Here is an 18,329-nt window from a genome sequence, read left to right as displayed (position 1 = left end):
AGAATCCCATGCACTGCTACAGACTAGGGTGGCTAGGCAGCAGTTCTGCAGAAAAAGGACCTAGGGATTACAGTGGACGAAAAGCTGTCAACAGTGTCCCCTTGTTGCCAAGAAGGCTAATGGCATTTTGGGCTGTATAAGTAGAGGCATTGCCAGCAGATTGAGGGATGTGATCATTCCCCTCTATTCGGCATTGGTGAGGCCTCATCTGGAGTACTGTGTCCAGTTTTGGGCCCCACACTACAAGAAGGATGTGGAAAAATTGGAAAGAGTCCAGTGGAGGGCAACAAAAATGCTTAGGGGGCTGGAACACATGACTTATGAGGAGAGGCTGAGGGAACTGGGATTGTTTAGTCTGCAGAAGAGAAGCATGAAGGGGGATTCGATAGCTGCTTTCAACTATCTGAAAGTGGGTTCTAAAGAGAACTGAGGTCCCTTCCAACCCTGATATTCTATGATTCTATGTTTAGGGCTTGGTGAGGAGGTCTAGGCCAGCTTCTGTTCTCAGTTACATCAATCAGTCTAAATTTGGAATAATGCCATTGAATTCACAGTAGCGTTGCTGGGCTGGATCCTCAGCTGGTATAAATCAGCATAGCTCTGTTAAAGTCAATGGAGCCATGTTGATTTATACCAGCATAGGAACTGGCCCACTCAGTATTTAAGCCAATGTATCTGAAAGCAGGATTTGGTCCCCTCTAAATTCCCAAAAGTTAGCTGTTTTTTATTTTGCCCCTTGTCCAACCATCCCTGTCTCCTCACCCCAGAACAGCAGTGGATATATTTTTTACTGCTACATATTTATCACCGTGTCAAAAATGGCTTTTGCTCAAACATTATAAAAAATCACCTTCAGGTAGGAATAATGGAATATTTCAGCCCTGATGATGAATATTTCAAGGAAGCTAGAATCATATGGAATTTGAAGGAGGGGACTTGCAATGGAATCTGTTTTGTAATCTGTGACAAAGTTCCTCCTCTACCTTGGTGGGGCCTGTGCTTATTGGCAGATTTGCTCACCTCACAGATGCACCCTGTGGGTCAGGAAACAGCCCAGAGACCTTCCCCTCTGGTAGAACCCACAGTCCAAGTCAATTCCTCCTGTGTTTGATCAGGAGTTGGGAGGTTTGGGGGGAACCCGGGCCTGCTCTCTTCTCCGGGTTCCAGCCCAGGGCCCTGTGGATTGCAGCTGTCTAGAGTGCCTCCTGGTACAGATGTGCGACAGCTACAACTCCCTGGGCTACTTCCCCATGGCCTCCTCCCAACACCTTTGTCCTCACCACCAGACCTTCCTCCTGATGTCTGATAACACTTGTACTTCTTAGTCCTCCAGCAGTATGCCTACTCACTCTCTGCTTCTTGCATTCCTCTTGCTCCCAGCTCCTCACATGCACTTCCTCTCCTCTGGCTTCATAGCTCCCTCTGGAGTGAGCCGTTTTATAGCATCAGAGGGGCCTTAATTAGAGTCAGGTGCTTAACAGTCTCACCTGACTCTTACTTAGCAGGTTAATTGGAGTCAGGTGTTCTCATTAGCCTGGAGTAGCCCCTGCTCTGGTCACTCAGGGAACAGAAAACTGCTTCTCCAGTGGCCAGTATATCTCCCTTCTACTACTCTGCTGTTCCCAACTGGCCTAGGTCTATCACAAATCATACAGTGGCACAACAGCGAACTAGCCTAGCTCTCTCCCTAGCCTTTAGAAAGATTGACCCCAGGGTGTCATACAGCAGGTTCCGAGCAGCATGCTGCATGAACTGGATGATGATATTTAGGGAGTGTTGCTTAAATATTTCCAGTCTATTGAAAGAAATTCCTGGAAAAGCCACATGGTGTTTCTTGCTGAGCAACCATTAGGGAGGTAACTTGCTGTATTGCCCAATCAAAAACTTTCTGTAGTTGACATGAGCTCTATCAGTTTCAGGCACATAAAAAATTAATTGAGACATAACCCTAATCCAAATTGGGTGTATTGCACAGCAGTGCAGCGAAGGTGCCCGTTTCCAGGTTGTCATAAATAAACAGATCAGGGTTAAGGTCTCTTTTCCCTGGAAAGGGTTAACAAGCTCAGTAACCTGAGAAACACCTGACCAGAGGACCAATCAGGGACAAGATAATTTCAAATCTCTGTGGAGGGAAGCCTTTGTCTGTGTTCTTTGTTAGAGTCTCTCTTGGGAGTTAAGAGAGGCCAGTCATGTCTCCAAGTTCTCCTGGAGTAGTTCCTACTATCCAATAGTGAGTATTAATTAGAAAGGCGGATTAGTTTTATAATTTGATTTCTACATTTGCAATTGTGTGTTTGCTGAAGGAAATTCTTTATTTCTGTTTGCTGTTACTTTGCTTTTACTGAGAAAGAAAGGAGGGGGGGATTCTCTCCAGAGATTAATAAGTTTAGACCCTGTGTATTGTTCCATTTTGGTATTACAGAGGCAGTTTACTTTCTTTTTATTCTTTAATAAATCTTTTCTGTTAAGGACTTGGTTGATCTTTCCTTGGGTGGATCCTCAGGGAAAGGGGAGGAGGGAGGCATCCCTCTGTAGTTGGATCCCGGTATCTCTCCTAGGAAAAGGGAGGGGGGAGGAAGCAGGAGGGAATGGTTTATTTCTCCTAGGTGTAAGAACTCCATGGATTTGGGGCTCTTGGGATCCCCAAGGATTTTGGGGAAGGACTGTGTCCCAATACACGTACATTATTGGGTGGTGGCAGCTTTTACCAGATCTAAACTAGGATTTAAGTTTAGAAGGATCCATGCAGGTCCCCACCTTGTGAACCCAACAGCTCCAAGTGGGGGTGAGACCTATGACACAGGTATATACTCCACTGCCGAAGGACAGAAGCAGTGAACTTGCATTGTAACTGCAGGGCAGTTGCAATAAATTTAGGGCTTGCCTGATGCTTAAAATCCTTCAGTCCTCATTTTGTCCTCTGGTAAACTAATGTTTTGGGATCACTGGAAGCTCTGGGAGCTATTAGCAAAGAGAGACATTGAAAACTAAAGGCCTGTTCAAAGCCCCTTAAAGAAAGCCTTCTAATGATTTCAAGGGGCTTTGGCTCTGACCTTAAATACCCATAAAAGCAGAATGTTTAATTTCTGCTGACAGGAGTAGCAGGCCCTGTGTACTAGGGTGTTAGATAAATCTTCTTTTCTTCATTTGCATTTGCTAGGATAGCTATAGGATGATGCTAATCACTTAAACTGAAGATTACCCAAGAGGATAATTCAGATTACCTGCCCTCTGAAGAATTGTTTGGGAATCTGAGTGGCCAGCATGCCAGCCAAGTTGGATCTGTTTTTTAATCTGATTTAGATCCTCAGCTGGATTGTCACCCTAGCTCCATGGACCTCTTGGGGCGTGGCTAGAGCACACTGCATTGCAACTATTCTCTCCTTCCCAGGGCCCACGAGGGCTCATAGGCAGCAGAGCATTAGTTTTAGCACCCTAAGGGTGCTGCCATAAGGTCACCATCTCAGAGCGCCCCCCACCCCTTGGCTTCCCCATCTCCAGTGCTCAGTTAGGCTAAGAAAACCCACTAATATGCAGATCTCAGATCACAAAATAAAGTTCAATGCCATAACTCAAAAGATTCTGGCTCCTCCCCCTTCTGTGACTCCAGGTTCTTCACCAGTCTCACTCATCCTTCAGCCTGGAGGGCTCAGCCCCAGAAGCCCCTGCTAGAGTTTAAATGGGACAAAGGAAGGATACACATTAATAGCTTCTGCCCACCCTGGGCTTATTGTTATTATCACAGCCCTCCTAGGATATCTCCCCATTCCCCAGGGCATTCCTCTGGCTCTGGCATCGGCAGTCGGATGGCATCGGCAGGCCTCCCTGCACCTGGCCTATTCTCCTTCTTCCTGGCTCCCAAGACTCTTTATATAGCTCTTGTTTAGGGTTGCCAACCCTCCAGGATTGTCCTGGAGTCATCAGGATTACATCATGTGATGAAATCTGCAGGAATTCATCCAACCAAAGTTGGCAACCCTACTCTTGAGCCTAGGTGCTACCCTGCCTGCTAATTGGGTCTAGCCAGGGCACACCTGCTCAATCACAGGAGGACTGAGATCCTCTCCCTTAAAGGGGCGCAATCACCCTGGGACAGTTGCTCTGACTTGCACTGAGGGCCAGGTAGGCCCCTGGCTGCCTCATAGCACAAGGAGCACAAATGCATGGCTTCCCATGAGCCCAGGAAAGGAGAGAATAGCTGTAGTGCAGTGTGCTCCAGCCACAGCTCTGTAGGTCAATGGAGGTAGGGCAATTTACCCCAGCTGAGAATCTAAGCCAGCTGGCTCCTGATCCCTTCCTGCCCCAAGCACGCAGTATGTGAGCATCAGGGTTTTCTTTCCTCTTTCTTTCCCTTAATGATTTTACAAACAAAACAAAAAACAATAGAATATTTCAACTGACATATTATGCACTACTACTGATACAGTAGGAAATAAATATAAAAATGGGGGGAAAGTCCTAGCAAAAAAATTAATTTGGAAAATTTTCCCAAACTGAAGTTTTTCAGAAATTCCAATTTGCAGGAAATTTCAGCGAAATTTGGTTTTGTTCTGATTTGGACCAAAACCCATTTTCAGAGTGTCAAAATTTCCTGCAAACTACAAATTTCAAGTGTCAACCAGGTCTAGTGCCCAGCAATTTTGAGGAGCCCATCTTGAGGCACCTTAAAGGAGCCTGATTTCAGAGGGTGGGTGCTCAGCACTTTCTGAAAATTGGGTGTCTCAAGTTGGGCACCCAAAAAGTCATTTTTGAAAATTGTGGCAAGAGTCCATAGAACACGAGTTTTTTATTTTTTTCTGAATGGAACACATTGATTCTATGTTCTCTGAATGCTCTTGGATCCCTGTTTCCTTCCTGCTGCACAGATGTTTTAAAGATACATTTTTTATATTGGAGCAAAATCCATCCTGACCTCCTTTTTAAATAGTTCTGTCCATAAAAGAGTGCTACCAATCATAAGGAAAGTGAGCTACTAGTCCTCATTTATTCAGTGTCACATTATTTAATACAATTTCACAGGATTTACGTCACGGACTCAGACCTAAAACCAACTGAACATAAGACCAGATTTTATAAATAACATTGTATCATTGTTTATTTAAAAATAATCCTGATGCTGAATATTTTTTGAACCCACCAAGAACTTTTTGACATAATGGAAAGACAGGAAGAGACCCGAGGTTTGTATTTCCCTCCTAAAATGTGTACTGCTGTGAGAAAGGACACAGAGTGAGCTTCCCACTTTTGTAGAGGCAACTAACTTTCTGACGTAAGATAAACTTTAAAGCAGAGCTTTTGTAAAAATCTGGGTTTATTTTACTTACTGATATCACATGCCATCGACAGGCAGAGCCAATGTGTAAATGAGCTTCTGTGTGTCTTTGTTAGTGAGATGTTCAACAGATTAATCTTACAATAAATATGACTAATGCGTTTGCCAGACAAGGCAGCCAGATGCAGAAAATGCAACTGGACAAAATTGTTGCCTTTCTTCTGACACTACTGTCTCACGCTGGCACCAGAGTGGCCCCTCTGCTGAGTGACAGTGGAATTGTGGGGCCTTCCAAGTCAGCTTCCCAGTGAAAGAGAAATCAGTAATGCATAATCAGGTTATAGTCTGAGTCTATTTTGCTACATAGTGTGGAATAGAAGCAGTCACAAACAGCATGTAGACAATCCCCTCTTCCAGATGTTACAGCTCACCCACCAATGCTTGCTTCAAGCTGCTCTGGCCCAAGAATTGCCACCAAATATAGAGAATAAAGCAGAGGGCAAACCTTTGCTATTGGTCACGGTGTCTCCCAAAGGACAATGGCATAACAAAACGTAACAACAATACAGCATTTCGTCCAAAGACTGAACATTTACTCACATGCTAAGAAATGGAACATGTAAGTCTATGTGTATGTCAAAGGGTGTGCCTCCTCTGTAGTGACCCCCTATTGGCCAAATGTGGCTCTGCAGCCCATTGCCTCAGTTTCCCTTTCAAAGTCCCAGGAATAATTCATAGAGATTTATATACAATAACAAACCTCTTTCTTGGGGACTGGTTTGTTAACATATAAAGCAAAGTAAAACCAAAGCAAAGTCTCTTTCATCTATTCCTTTCACAGTATCCCACGGCCCTTCTCCTCCCTGAGGTCTGGCTGGCTCCAAGCCTCTCCTCCAGGCACACTTTTGAGCCATCTCAGGGCTCTATCCCTCAATCCACCCTAGATGCATCCGTTCCCAGCCTGCAGTCTCTCCTCTTTGCAGTCAGGGTGTTGCACAGGACTCTTTGTGCCAGTGTTTCTGGACTCTCAGCCATTCCTCCAGCAACCTCCTTCAGGAACTCTTCAGCAACTCCCCCAGCTGCTGTCTTTCCCTTCATGAGGCCAAGGTGCCTTCCTTTAAGCCCAGTTGGGTGGCAGGTAATTAGTCACAGATGCACTGCCCTCCACCCCCATTAAAGGGCCAGTCACCCTGTGACAGTGGAATAGACTCATCTAATTCTTGCCATAACCATATAGGGGGCCTAGTCCTGCATACTTTCCTCAAGACAAACGCCCATCGCCACCTGGGTAAGGCACTCAGGGAACCTGATCCAAAGCCTGCTGGAGCCAATGGAAAGACTCCCGTTGACTTCAATGGCTTGAGTTAGGCCCAGAATGAAGTTCACTGCCTAACTGGTGACATGAGGCTAAATCAGCAGTGATGTAGATGTTGGCATAGGTTATACACCTGGAGCCTGGTTCTCTGTCGCCTTCGACATTGTGTCCTTGTCCATACACTTATGCCATGCCACCCAATCAGACTTCCCTACTCACTTACACTGGGGATAGTGTCTTCCACCCACTCTGCATAGCTCCAAATGACTCTGCAAGGTGCAAAGGCAGCAGAGAACTTGTCCCCCAGACTAGGTTAGTCCCAGAGTGGCAAAGCACTGTAGCTTGCACTGACTAAGCAGTAGTTCTGCAGAAAAGGACCTGGGGATTACAGTGGATGAGAAGCTGGATATGGGTCAGCAGTGTGGCCTTATTGCCAAGAAAGCTAACGGCATATTGGGCTGCATTAGTAGGAGCATTGCCAGCAGATCGAGGGAAGTGATTATTCCCCTCTATTTGGCACTGATGAGACCACATCTGGAGTATTGCATCCAGTTTTGGGCCCCCCACTACAGAAAGGATGTGGACAAATTGGAGAGAGTCCAGCAGAGGGCAGTGAAAATTATCAGGGGGCTGGGGCACATGACTTACAAGGAGAGGCTGAGGGAACTAGCCTTGTTTAGTCTGCAGAAGAGAAGTGTGAGGGGGGATTTGATAGCAGCCTTCAACTACCTGAAGGGGGGGTTCCAAAGAGGATGGAGCTCGGCTGTTCTCAGTGGTGGCAGATGACAGAAGAAGGAGCAATGGTCTCAAGTTGCAGTGGAGGAGCTCTAGGTTGGATATTAGGAAACACTGTTTCACTAGGAGGGTGGTGAAGCACTGGAATGGGTTATCTAGGGAGGTGGTGGAATCTCCATCCTTAGAGGTTTTTAAAGCCCAGCTTCACGAAGCCCTGGCTGGGATGATTTAGTTGGGGTTGGTCCTGCTTTGAGCAGGGGATTGGACTAGATGACCTCCCGAAGTCTCTTCCAACCCTGATATTCTATGATTCTATGATCAGACATTTGGTGGGGCCCAAACTCAGCCCTGATGCAGACAGATGCAACTCACATTTATGTCAATGGGCTAAATTCCTCCAGGGTGCAGCTCCATTGATTTCAGTGGAGCTACATCAGGGATGAATTTGACCCTAGGAGTGTAACGGCATACATTCTAGGCCCAGATTCTCACTTATGCTATGGGACTTTTACACCACTCTGGCAGGGTAACCATGGGTGTAAATGAAATATATGGAGTTCAGATGAGCATCTAGTAGTTTGGCTGCCCACTGGAATCCACTCCATCTGAATCTTGAGCCTGAGGGGTTGGGCTGGAAACAGCCTCTCTCTCTGCTTTTCCAGTTCATGCAGCAATGTCGTAAACTGAGGCATCTTGGGGCTATAATAAGGTGAGATTTCATTTTACTGGGACTCCTTAGGTAGCATTGAAAACCTTAGCACTGCTGGGGAGAGAGATGGGGGTTCAGCGTGGGCTGAAAAAAGTGAACCAAACAGACTTTTTCTAACCTCAAAGATAAGGTTAGGGGTTGAGATAAAGGCCTGGGCCAGTTCTCATTTTAACCACACTGCCCACCCGGTGTATTTCTGGTGGCCTGTGAAACTTCAGCCCCCAACTAAAACCTCTCCAGCGCATCATCAAAGATCTACAACCTATCCTGAAAGATGATCCCTCACTCACAGATCTTGGGGGACAGACCTGTCCTCGCTTACAGACTAACCCCCAACCTGAAGCAACCACACATCACTGAACAAAAACACTAACCCAGGAACCTATCCTTGCAACAAAGCCCGATGCCAACTCTGTCCACATATCTATTCAAGTGACATCATTATAGGACCTAATCACATCAGCCATACCATCAGGGGCTCATTCACCTGCACATCTACCAATGTGATATATGCCATTGTGTGCCAGCAATGCCCCTCTGCCATGTACATTGGCCAAACCAGACAGTCTCTACGCAAAAGAATTAATGGACACAAATCTGACAACAGGAATCATAACACTCAAAAACCAGTAGGAGAACACTTTAACCTGTCTGGTCATTCAATGACAGACCTGCGGGTGGCAATTTTGCAACAGAAAAGCTTCAAAAACAGACTCCAACGAGAAACTGCTGAGCTGGAATTGATATGCAAACTAGATACAATCAACTTAGGTTTGAATAGGGACTGGGAATGGCTGAGCCATTACAAACATTGTATCTATCTCCCCTTGTAAGTATTCTCACACTTCTTATCAAACTGTCTGTACTAGGCTATCTTGATTATCACTTCAAAAGCTTTTTTCTTACTTAATTGACCTCTCAGAGTTGGTAAGACAACTCTCACCTTTTCATGCTCTCTGTATGTGTATATATATCTCCTCAATATATGTTCCATTCCATGCATCCGAAGAAGTGGGCTGTAGCCCACAAAAGCTTATGCTCAAATAAATTTGTTAGTCTCTAAGGCAGGGGTCCCCAACCTTTTGAGGACCAGGGACCGGTCGGGAGTGCTCGTCCCGCAGCTCAGCCGGACCGCCCGCAGGCGTGCCTGCGGGAGGTCCACCGGCTCCGGTTGAGCTGCCGCAGGCATGACTGCGGACGGTTCGCTGGTCGCGCGGTTCAGCTGGACCACCCGCAGGCATGCCTGCGGCAGCTCAACCGGAGCCGGTGGTCCTCCCGCAGGCGTGCCTGCGGGTGGTCCACCGGAGCCCCGGGAGCAGCGGACCTCCCGCAGGCATGACTGCGGAGGGAGCGCTCGTCCCACGGCTCGGGTAGACCTCCCGCAGGCACGCCTGCGGGAGGTCCACTGGGTCGGTTCGCGGCCCAGTTTCTAAGAGGCCGCGGACCGGTACCGGGCCGCGGACCGGGGGTTGGGGACCCCTGCTCTAAGGTGCCACAAGTACTCCTGTTCTTGTAACAGGAGAGGCAGGGCAATAGCTGCTCAGAATGATTTCGCCACTGTTGGCCTGTGCTCTGAATGACTTTGTCATTGCAGGTGAACCAAGGGAACACCAAGGCTCTCGGCTCTGGTCTGGGGTATCTGGAACACATCTGTCAGCTGATAGAGAAAATTGGGCAGCTGCAGGAGCACAATCTGCGACTCCAAAAGCAAGTGTGCGGTTTGCAGAAGGAGCAGAAGATGAGCCAGATAAAGGAGGTAAGAACAGATAATCAGGTGCTGTCTGGGCTAGGGGAAAATGCTGCCAACCTCAGCCCTAGCACGGGGGTATAAAACCCCAAAGCAGGGGCTATAACTCCCTAAGTTTCACCCAAAGCGGGGGGTTGGGGGTGTTTATCGGGTCCCAGGTCTACAGGGTGAGCATGGGTGATGGAGGGGAGTGGCAGCCAGAGGCTATGCACCAGGACTATACCCTGCCCAAATAATAATGAGAGTTCAGCTCATCTTTGGGTGCTTTTATGCATCTTCTCTTGTTCTCATTGTTTTCTAGATTTGCCCCCTACTTCTCTTTTCATCCCAGTCCTTATATTGATTGGAGCTTGTTTTTTTCATTGAGTGGGGTATCTGGGGCAATAGCTTTGGGATCTTCCCAGAACTCTTGGTTAGGTATACTGAATACTTGGGCTGTTGCCGTATAGACTGGTTTCATTATCTGGTATTTTGATGCCCATCCATGATCATATTATGATTAAAGGTGCCTGAACCAATAGCAGAAATGCCACAATACCAGGGCTGCAGCCCCATTCTTCACAATAGGTAGCAGAAATCTTTCCCGAGAGACCTTCCCTTCTCATGAGACTTCCAACTCAATTTAGCAGGAACATTCTAGCTTTTGGGCACTTATCCAGACTGATCCTCCAGAATCCTGGGATTTATAGCCCCCGCATTCCAACTGCAGTTACTGGCGTTTTTCCTTATTTACATCAGGATAATAATATTATTAATATTATATAATATTATTATTTTTCTGTTGAAACTTATTTTGGGGGGACAAATATGGCTTTTTAACTAAGTGGAAATTTTGTTGGAAAAATTTCTGTTGTTGTCAAAAATATTTGGGTTGTCTTCCAACCCCCCCCAATCCCCCCTCCCCCCACTCCCAAATATTTGGTTTTAAACCTAAACATTTTGTTTTCAGTTACTGAAAACTGAAGATTTTTTTGGTGTTTGGCTGCCAAACAAAAATGAAATATATTCTTTTTCCTCAGGTTTGAATTTGGGCTGGAGGCTTGTTGTTACACCACCACATTCCAAGCCACAGATAAAGTGTATTGATGTCTTCATTTCAGGCCTGGTGCTAAGCACCCACAGCTCTTATTTACTCCCATTTCTCAGCAGATTTTTCTCAGTCCCTAATTCTGTACAGCCTCCAAAACCCCACTTTGATCCCCTAGCATTTAGCTGATGGTTGCTTCCCTTGCTGTCTCAGCCCTGTCATCACAGCTTTGCCAGTCTGTCTGAGCATTAGCTTATCAGTCACCTTTTTCGTCATTGGGTCCTTTAGCAGGAAAGCTTGGCCATCAGTCAGATTATAGGCATCTCTGAGGTCATTCTCCTCATTGCTCCTTTTACTCCAGGTCTTCCTGAGCCCACCAGCACCAGGTGGGGTGGAGTGGGGTTTGAAACATCATTTCACAACCAGCTATATCGCTGGGTGCTTCCCTCTGAGAATCTCAGTGTGATTTACAAATGGTAATAAATTAAGCTTTACAACTCCCCTGTGAGGCAGGCTAGCATTATCTTCCCCACTTTAAATAGGGGGAAATGGAGGTACAGAGATGACGTGACCTGTCCAGGGTCTCACAGGAAGGTGGCATCAGAACTGGGAACAGACCCCAGATCTCTTGACTTTGTCCCATGCTTCAGCCATATGATCATCCTTCCACGTTTTTTTTTAACCTATCACCATCAACTCAATAGCAGAGGTTGTCAGACTCAGTGCTCAGCAATTTGTTTTCATGGGGGGTGAGGAGGGCAGAGGAGGAGGGTGATTCCTTTGTTCTTTTCACTACATTTCCCCCACCCCCCTGTGCTCCTCACCAGACTGCTTGGGCAGCATCTGGAATAGGTGACTTTCCCCCCTTTCAGAAACAAAGTCAATGCGGCATTGTGAGTCAGCAAAACGGCATATCCAGCAATCTCCTTGTGCCCAGCTCTCTCCCTCAGACCAATGCTGCCTCCTACACAGAGCCTGGGAATGTTAGCACATTTTCTGAAAGCTTTACAGTTGTGAGTCATTGTTTGCAGCAACCCTTTCCATCTGCAGTACCAGGGCCAAATCTTCAGCGTAGTCTCCCCATTGACATTAAAGGAGCTACCCCAATTTATACCAGCTGAGGATCTGGCCCTACATTTTCAACCTAGATGCATTTTGTATTTTCAAAGATCCCTTGGCAGAATCTCCCTGTCTGCAAATGTAATGCACCCACCACTGGGGTATCTAGTTCACAGTAGTAATATGCTCTTTGCATTTTCAAAACACTTTTCAAACATTAACTAATTATCTGCCCTTGGTATTTAAGGGACCTCCCCAACACCATAACATCTCACCATCCTCCATGTATTAATCCTCACAACCCTTCTGTGATGTAGGAAATACTGTTATCCCAAACTGCAAAAGGACCAGCTCCTCAAAAGTATTTAGACACCTAACCTCTAAACTCTTGGAGGATCTGGGCCAGGGAGACTAAGGGTAACATTTTCAAAAGCACCCAAGTGACTTAGGGATCTATGTCCTATTGAAGTCAGAACTCTGCTGATTTATTAGGTTCTGCTGGGAGTTGAGGATGCTCAGCAGCTCACAGCATTGGGTCCTAAATGCACAAGAGATCTGACAGGAAAGCCCTGTTTCTATCATAAGGCTTCTAAGCTCTTCCTCCCTAGAGAGTCCTTTAATCCTTTGGAAAACACCAAGAGATGAAAAAGCAACACATCAGTTAGAGGACACATGGACTCCTGGAGAAAGAGTTGTATTGCTCAGTGCAATATCAAAGAGGGACAGAATGCTACCTGCACCACCTTCTAGGATCCTAGCAGATCTCATCAGCTGAGCAGCCACAAACAGTGCTTGGGGGAGATGTGTCCAAAGAATATCCACAGCCGATGCTGCAGGGGTGCTGTTTGAGCTGGGGTTTCCAAAAGGGGCTAAGGGAGTTAGGCACCCAACTCCCACTGACTTGCAAGGGATTCCCTTAAGCCCCAGTGAAAAATCCCAGCACTCTTCCCTCTGCTCTGCAAAGCAGCATCCCAGCCTGGAGGCGTTATTCAGCATTATGCTGTTGGGGAAACAGGTTTCAGATGAGAGGGTTAACTTGACTGCTTGTGATTCTTAAAAGAGGCTTACCCTGGTGTCCTGGTCAAATGCCAACACCAATAAGGATCTACTTCTACCTAGTTATATTCCCCTGCAGTTGCAAATGGATAAAATACTCTTCACTTCCTGTCCTAAACTCTTGTGTAGCATTCCTGGGCATTGTTAAACAATGACCACATTCCACACACGTGACAAGATTAATCTATAAAGTATGGAGAAAACTATTGAATTTAAAATCACAGTTCACTAAGGTGCAAAATGGCCTTACACTGATACATGAAACTTCTTCACAGAGTCAGTTACAAGCAATCAAGATATCACTGCTTTGGCAAGTAACTGAATACCACATACAGCATATTTATTTAGCAACATTTTATCTGACTCTGGCATCCCGTCTATAAAAACACAAGATATTATTGTTTGTGCATGTTCCTACAGAAATAATATTATCTTAAATTGTGAGTCACTTTTATAGTGGGGTTTGTTTATTTACACACACAGTGTCTTGGCTGAGCAGCTGTGAATTTGGAAATGTGAATTCAATTTCTTTTTGGAAGAGATGTTAAAATATGTTGACTATCAGTCAACATCTCTAAGTTTTCAACGGGATGCTGATGCAGGGATCAAAATATTAATCACTGACAGGTACACTTACACCTGTCAGGCCATTAGTACAAACCACTATTTCCAAAGCACTCAGAGTCTTTAGGGATCAGCTGCAAGAGAAAACATGTTTCAGAACAAAGCCACTTTTGGAGTGTGAATCAAAATAGCTGAAATCATAAGATATAATGGACCAGATGCTCAGCTGATGTAAACTGGCATATCTCCATTGAAGTCAATGGAGCTACATTGATATACTGCAGCTGAAGATGTGGCCTAATGAATTCAGATGTATCAATTTGGGCATCTAAAATCTGAGCCACCATAAACAAAAGACACTTTAGAAAATTACGGCTTTACTTTCTAAAATCACTTTAGAATTTATCACAAGTCAAAAGTAGCCATCCAATTTCAAAGTGAACTACAAAATCAAGCTAGGAATGTAGTGATGCCCAGAAATGCTGGGAGACAGTATAAGTTACTTTTGCCTCAGCTGTTTAAAAATTCATTTTAGCCTTCACAAAATCTGAGTTCTCTCTGGATTTTTTTGTATTTGGTTTGATCCATTATAAAGATTGTGCTCATTTGCAAAATTCAAATCTGGATCCAGATTTGGATTCAAAACGCTAAAGTTTAGGGCTGTTTGGATCTGGGGGTTTGGTTCTGATCCATCTTTAATCAAAATGAATCATTTTGGGATGTCTAGGGACAGTTCCTCCTCTGATATATTTCACCAGAACTCCTTGCCCCAGAAGTCAATGCAACTGCTGGTAGTTCTGGTCTCTGTGATTTCCCAGAATGCTGCATTTCATGGTGTTACTAGAGAACCAGGAGCAGCCAAGCCTTCACAGTGGCTTAAAATAATTTTGAAGAAGGCTAGTTAAAGCTTATTTATCTGCTGGATGCCCAGGGAGCATGTTAACAGTGGGCTGATACTTGAAATGATTCAAAATCATTGAAGTATGAAATTCCATGCTACGAAGAAACTTAGCTCCAGCCAGCCTCCCTGCTCCTAGGCCATTTAGAATGAGTTAGATACATTTATCTGGATCCTGACAGGTCTTGGAATAACCCTGGACATCTCTAGTTTGGAATGCTTACTATTTGTCTGCAATATTTCCCTGCCCCAGTTACCTTGCCCCAGTTACCTTGGGCCACTGCAATGTAACAGCCTGCATATCTTCTCCTTGTCTGGTGTAGGAGTATTTTCTGCAGCACTGTTCCTGTGGAGCTGCCAGCATCTTGCTCAATTCATACCAGGAGGTGAAGAAATTTTTTACTGAGAGGAGCAGACCGCACAGTCTCTTGGTTCAGAGTGGAAACCAGTCCGACCTTTCGATCATCCCAGAAAGAGGTGGGTTTCAGTATTGGTGTTGATGTCTCGTGGCCCTCATTCACACCTATCCTGCAACTTGTGTTGTCATCTACACCTGTGGGGGTAAAATGCTGCTAAATCGGGTGGCTAGGGTTTCACACTGCTTTGCACTGCTTTTGCACAGGTGCAAATGACTGCACAAGACAATGGAGAATCAGGCCCAAAGGGCTCACTCCTACCTTTATGCTCAAGTGGGATAATCTGAAGTTTATGGAAGTTGGAGGTCCCTGAATCTGTGGCTTTATTTTCACCAGGCAAAATGGTGTAATTTTTACCTGTGTTATCCCACCTTAAAATCCTAGTGCTGTGCTTTGCAAACTTTTTACTGCCAAGGACCCCTTTGGCATCTAACTTATTGGCCCAGACTCCCTTCATTTTTTATACACAAGTTTAATGTTACTATTATTCTGTTAGTCACTATCTGTACTTCTGTAAAAGCAGCAAAGAGTCCTGTGGCATCTTATAGACTAACAGACATTTTGGAGCATGAGCTTTTGATGTATCCGACGAAGTGGGTATTCACCCACGAAAGCTCATGCTCCAAAACATCGGTTAGTCTATAAGGTGCCACAGGACTCTTTGCTGTTTTTACGGATCCAGACTAACACGGCTACCCCTCTGATACTATCTGTACTTCTGTTTTTCCTAAATGGGGACATTACTTTCCTATCTTGTAGAAGTGTTGTGGGTCTTGACACCCTCTAACCCCTCACAGAGAGGGTGTAGTCTCGAATAGGCAAGTTCTGGTACTACCCGAATGGCCCTGCCAGTGTGGGAATACCCTTGCCAGCTTGACCTCTTCTATCCAGTACATGCAAAGTCACACTGAATGTAGGATGCCATTTTGAGAACAAAATGGAGCCTCCAGGGGGCAAAAGTGCCAGACCACTGTTCAGATGTGTTCTGGCCCTGGCTCAAGGGATAGACCCCAGCATAACCCACTGCAGATCCCCAGAGGCCAGGGACCCCACTTTGGGAACCACTCTCCTAGTGTACACAAGGCTTGGTGTAGTTTTACCATATTAGCTGGTTGGGGTAAATCCTATGGGGTAACCTAGGGTGTTACTTTGACCAGCTAACATGTTTTAAAACTACAGTTGCCTTGTCTACACTAGGATTTTAATATGGGTTAGCTAACGTAGACATGGTGAGAGGAGCTAAGGGAAGTGCACTCACTAAACTGTCCTTTCGAGGAATCCAACATTCCTTAGCCCATGTGTTAGGATAGTTCTTCATTGGCACCTTAAGATACCCAAAACAAGATGTGATTTGACCTAATGTGGGAAGCCTTATCCCCTTGCCCCAGTTATGAGCATCCTACCATCTCAACCAGGCACAGAGCACATCCTAGCTGAGGCAGAGCTAAGCCCTATCTGTGCAGTTTGGATTCCAATGCAAACTTTCCCACAGGTTTGGAGGGACTGGGCTCAGCCTGTTATGAAGAACACAGTCAGCTGAGAAGTTTGGATCCATAGGAGGATCTGAACTAACCCAAACTCTGAGGCTGTTTGGTTTCACTGTGAAGGTTGTTTGGGCTTAGGCCCATCTGTCAGACTATGACACCACTGCCAGTCATCCCCTGCACACAACAGACAAGAGCCTTCTCAGACGTATTCAGACAGAGAGGAGAGCCCTTTTAAGCAAGCTCTGCTCTGCTCCCCTGGTTTGGAAGGATGCTTGTCTAGATTAACACCACAGGAGATTGAATTGGTTTGAAAACAATTGAGAAATCTCCCAAACTATCACTCATTTCTAGAATGAAACTTGAACCCAACATTCTGAAGCTGGAATGGGCCCGAGACAGAACATGTGGATCCAGGGAATGTTTTATCTGGGGTTTTAGTCCAGGTCCGTCTCCAGTTTTAAGATTCTGAAATGCTCCAGTATTTCCCTCCCTCCCACACACATACTTGTGGTTTCTGACCACTGAAGTCAATGGGAGCTTTGTCATTGATTTAAACAGGGCCAGGATTTCATGCCTTATATCCAAGTGAATTCCAAAATCCTCTAAGGGTGGGGAGAAGCTATCCAGATCTTTCCTACCTTAGAACAGTACCTGTTTCATAGGGGACTGCAGCAGTAAAGCTAGGACATTTCTTGTTTCTTGTAAGACAAGGAACTCAGGCACTTAAAGTGTGAAAGAAAGTTCTCTTTCCAAGGCTAGTAGTTCACAGCCTGCTGATAACACTGCCCATAGGGGCCATTTGTGTGTATAAATCTGAGCATTGAATTGCAGGAAGTGACACACACCTGGAATCAGGAGATAGACAGCTGGTGCTGGGGCTCAGGAAGACCTGGAGTAAAAGGAGCAATGAGGAGAACGACCTCAGAGATGCCTATAATCTGACTGATGGCCGAGCTTTCCTGCTAAAAGACCCAATGACGAAAAAGGTGACTGATAAGCTAACACTCAGACAGACTGGCAAAGCTGTGATGACAGGGCTAAGACAGCAAGGGGAGCAACCATCAGCCAAATGCTAGGGGATCAAAGTTGGGTTTTGGAGACTGTACAGAATTAGGGACTGAGAAAAATCTGCTGAGAAATGGGAGTAAATAAGAGCTGTGGGTGCTTAGCACCAGGCCTGAAATGACATCAATACACTTTATCTGTGGCTTGGAATGTGGTGGTGTAACAACAAGCCTCCAGCCCAAATTCAAACCCAACGCATGCTGATGTGACGCCCTTGTGAAGTCAAAGAAACTCTGGGTGGGTTTTTTCCTCTTCAGTGCTTTTCCATTGTTTACAGCATCTCTGCACTTTCAGGTTCTGGCGGGGATCAGAAGTGCTGGGATGCTGGGCGAGAGGCTGTAATCACAGTGTTACAACTTCACAGGAGAGAGGAAGCAGTGGGAATCTTACAGGAAAGTGCCTGTAGGAAGTTTCCAGCCCAATGTTGCACACCTAAGTGGTTCAGATTGTTTGCATGAGCTTCAGAGACACATTCAAGGCTTGATCCTGAAAGGTGCTGCATGCTCTGGCCCTGACCCAGCAAAGCATTTAAGCACAACCTTAACATTAACCACATGAGAAGCCCTTGTGATTTCAGTGGGCTGCAGGATCAAGCTCTCACAATTTAGGTGCCTATTGAAACAGAACTGTTTGGAGATCCTACTATTATTGACATGTGGATGCCATTAAAACACAATCAGCATTTTCCACACCATGACATTTCACCTTTCTATGGTCTCCATGGGATACCCAGCAATCAGAATGGGAAATGCATCATTAAATGTAACTGCAGATGGTAAATGCTGATCTTCATCAGTCACCCGAAAGTGCTTCATCCTCAATCTAAGTGAAAGTAAAGCGAAAAATCAGAGCTAGGATACACTTACGTTATTGTAGTTATGTCAGCAGGGCCTGGTAGAGCCATCCAAGATGTGCTAGGCACTGTATACTTGAGCTTACAGTCCTAATAGACATGAAAGACAAAGGGTGGGAGTAAGGA

The 18,329-nt window shown here is 45.6% G+C and overlaps 1 protein-coding gene across 2 annotated transcripts in view; it reads left to right on the top strand.

Moving 5' to 3' along the window:
- LOC123374581 overlaps window positions 1-18,329 on the top strand; it is a 76,140-nt gene that overhangs the window by 44,201 nt on the left and 13,610 nt on the right. For both annotated transcript variants that reach the window (XM_045024668.1, XM_045024666.1), the window contains exons 3-5: window positions 9,626-9,787; window positions 14,706-14,859; window positions 17,117-17,271. In XM_045024668.1, the coding sequence (XP_044880603.1) occupies window positions 9,626-9,787; window positions 14,706-14,859; window positions 17,117-17,271 (471 nt within the window). The remainder of the gene's footprint in view (window positions 1-9,625; window positions 9,788-14,705; window positions 14,860-17,116; window positions 17,272-18,329) is intronic.

Source organism: Mauremys mutica, chromosome 7 (genome assembly GCF_020497125.1).
Source record: "Mauremys mutica isolate MM-2020 ecotype Southern chromosome 7, ASM2049712v1, whole genome shotgun sequence".
In the NCBI taxonomy this organism is placed as follows: domain Eukaryota; kingdom Metazoa; phylum Chordata; order Testudines; family Geoemydidae; genus Mauremys; species Mauremys mutica.
Note: the sequence above shows the minus strand (reverse complement) of the source record. Positions and strands in the feature narration are given on the sequence as shown.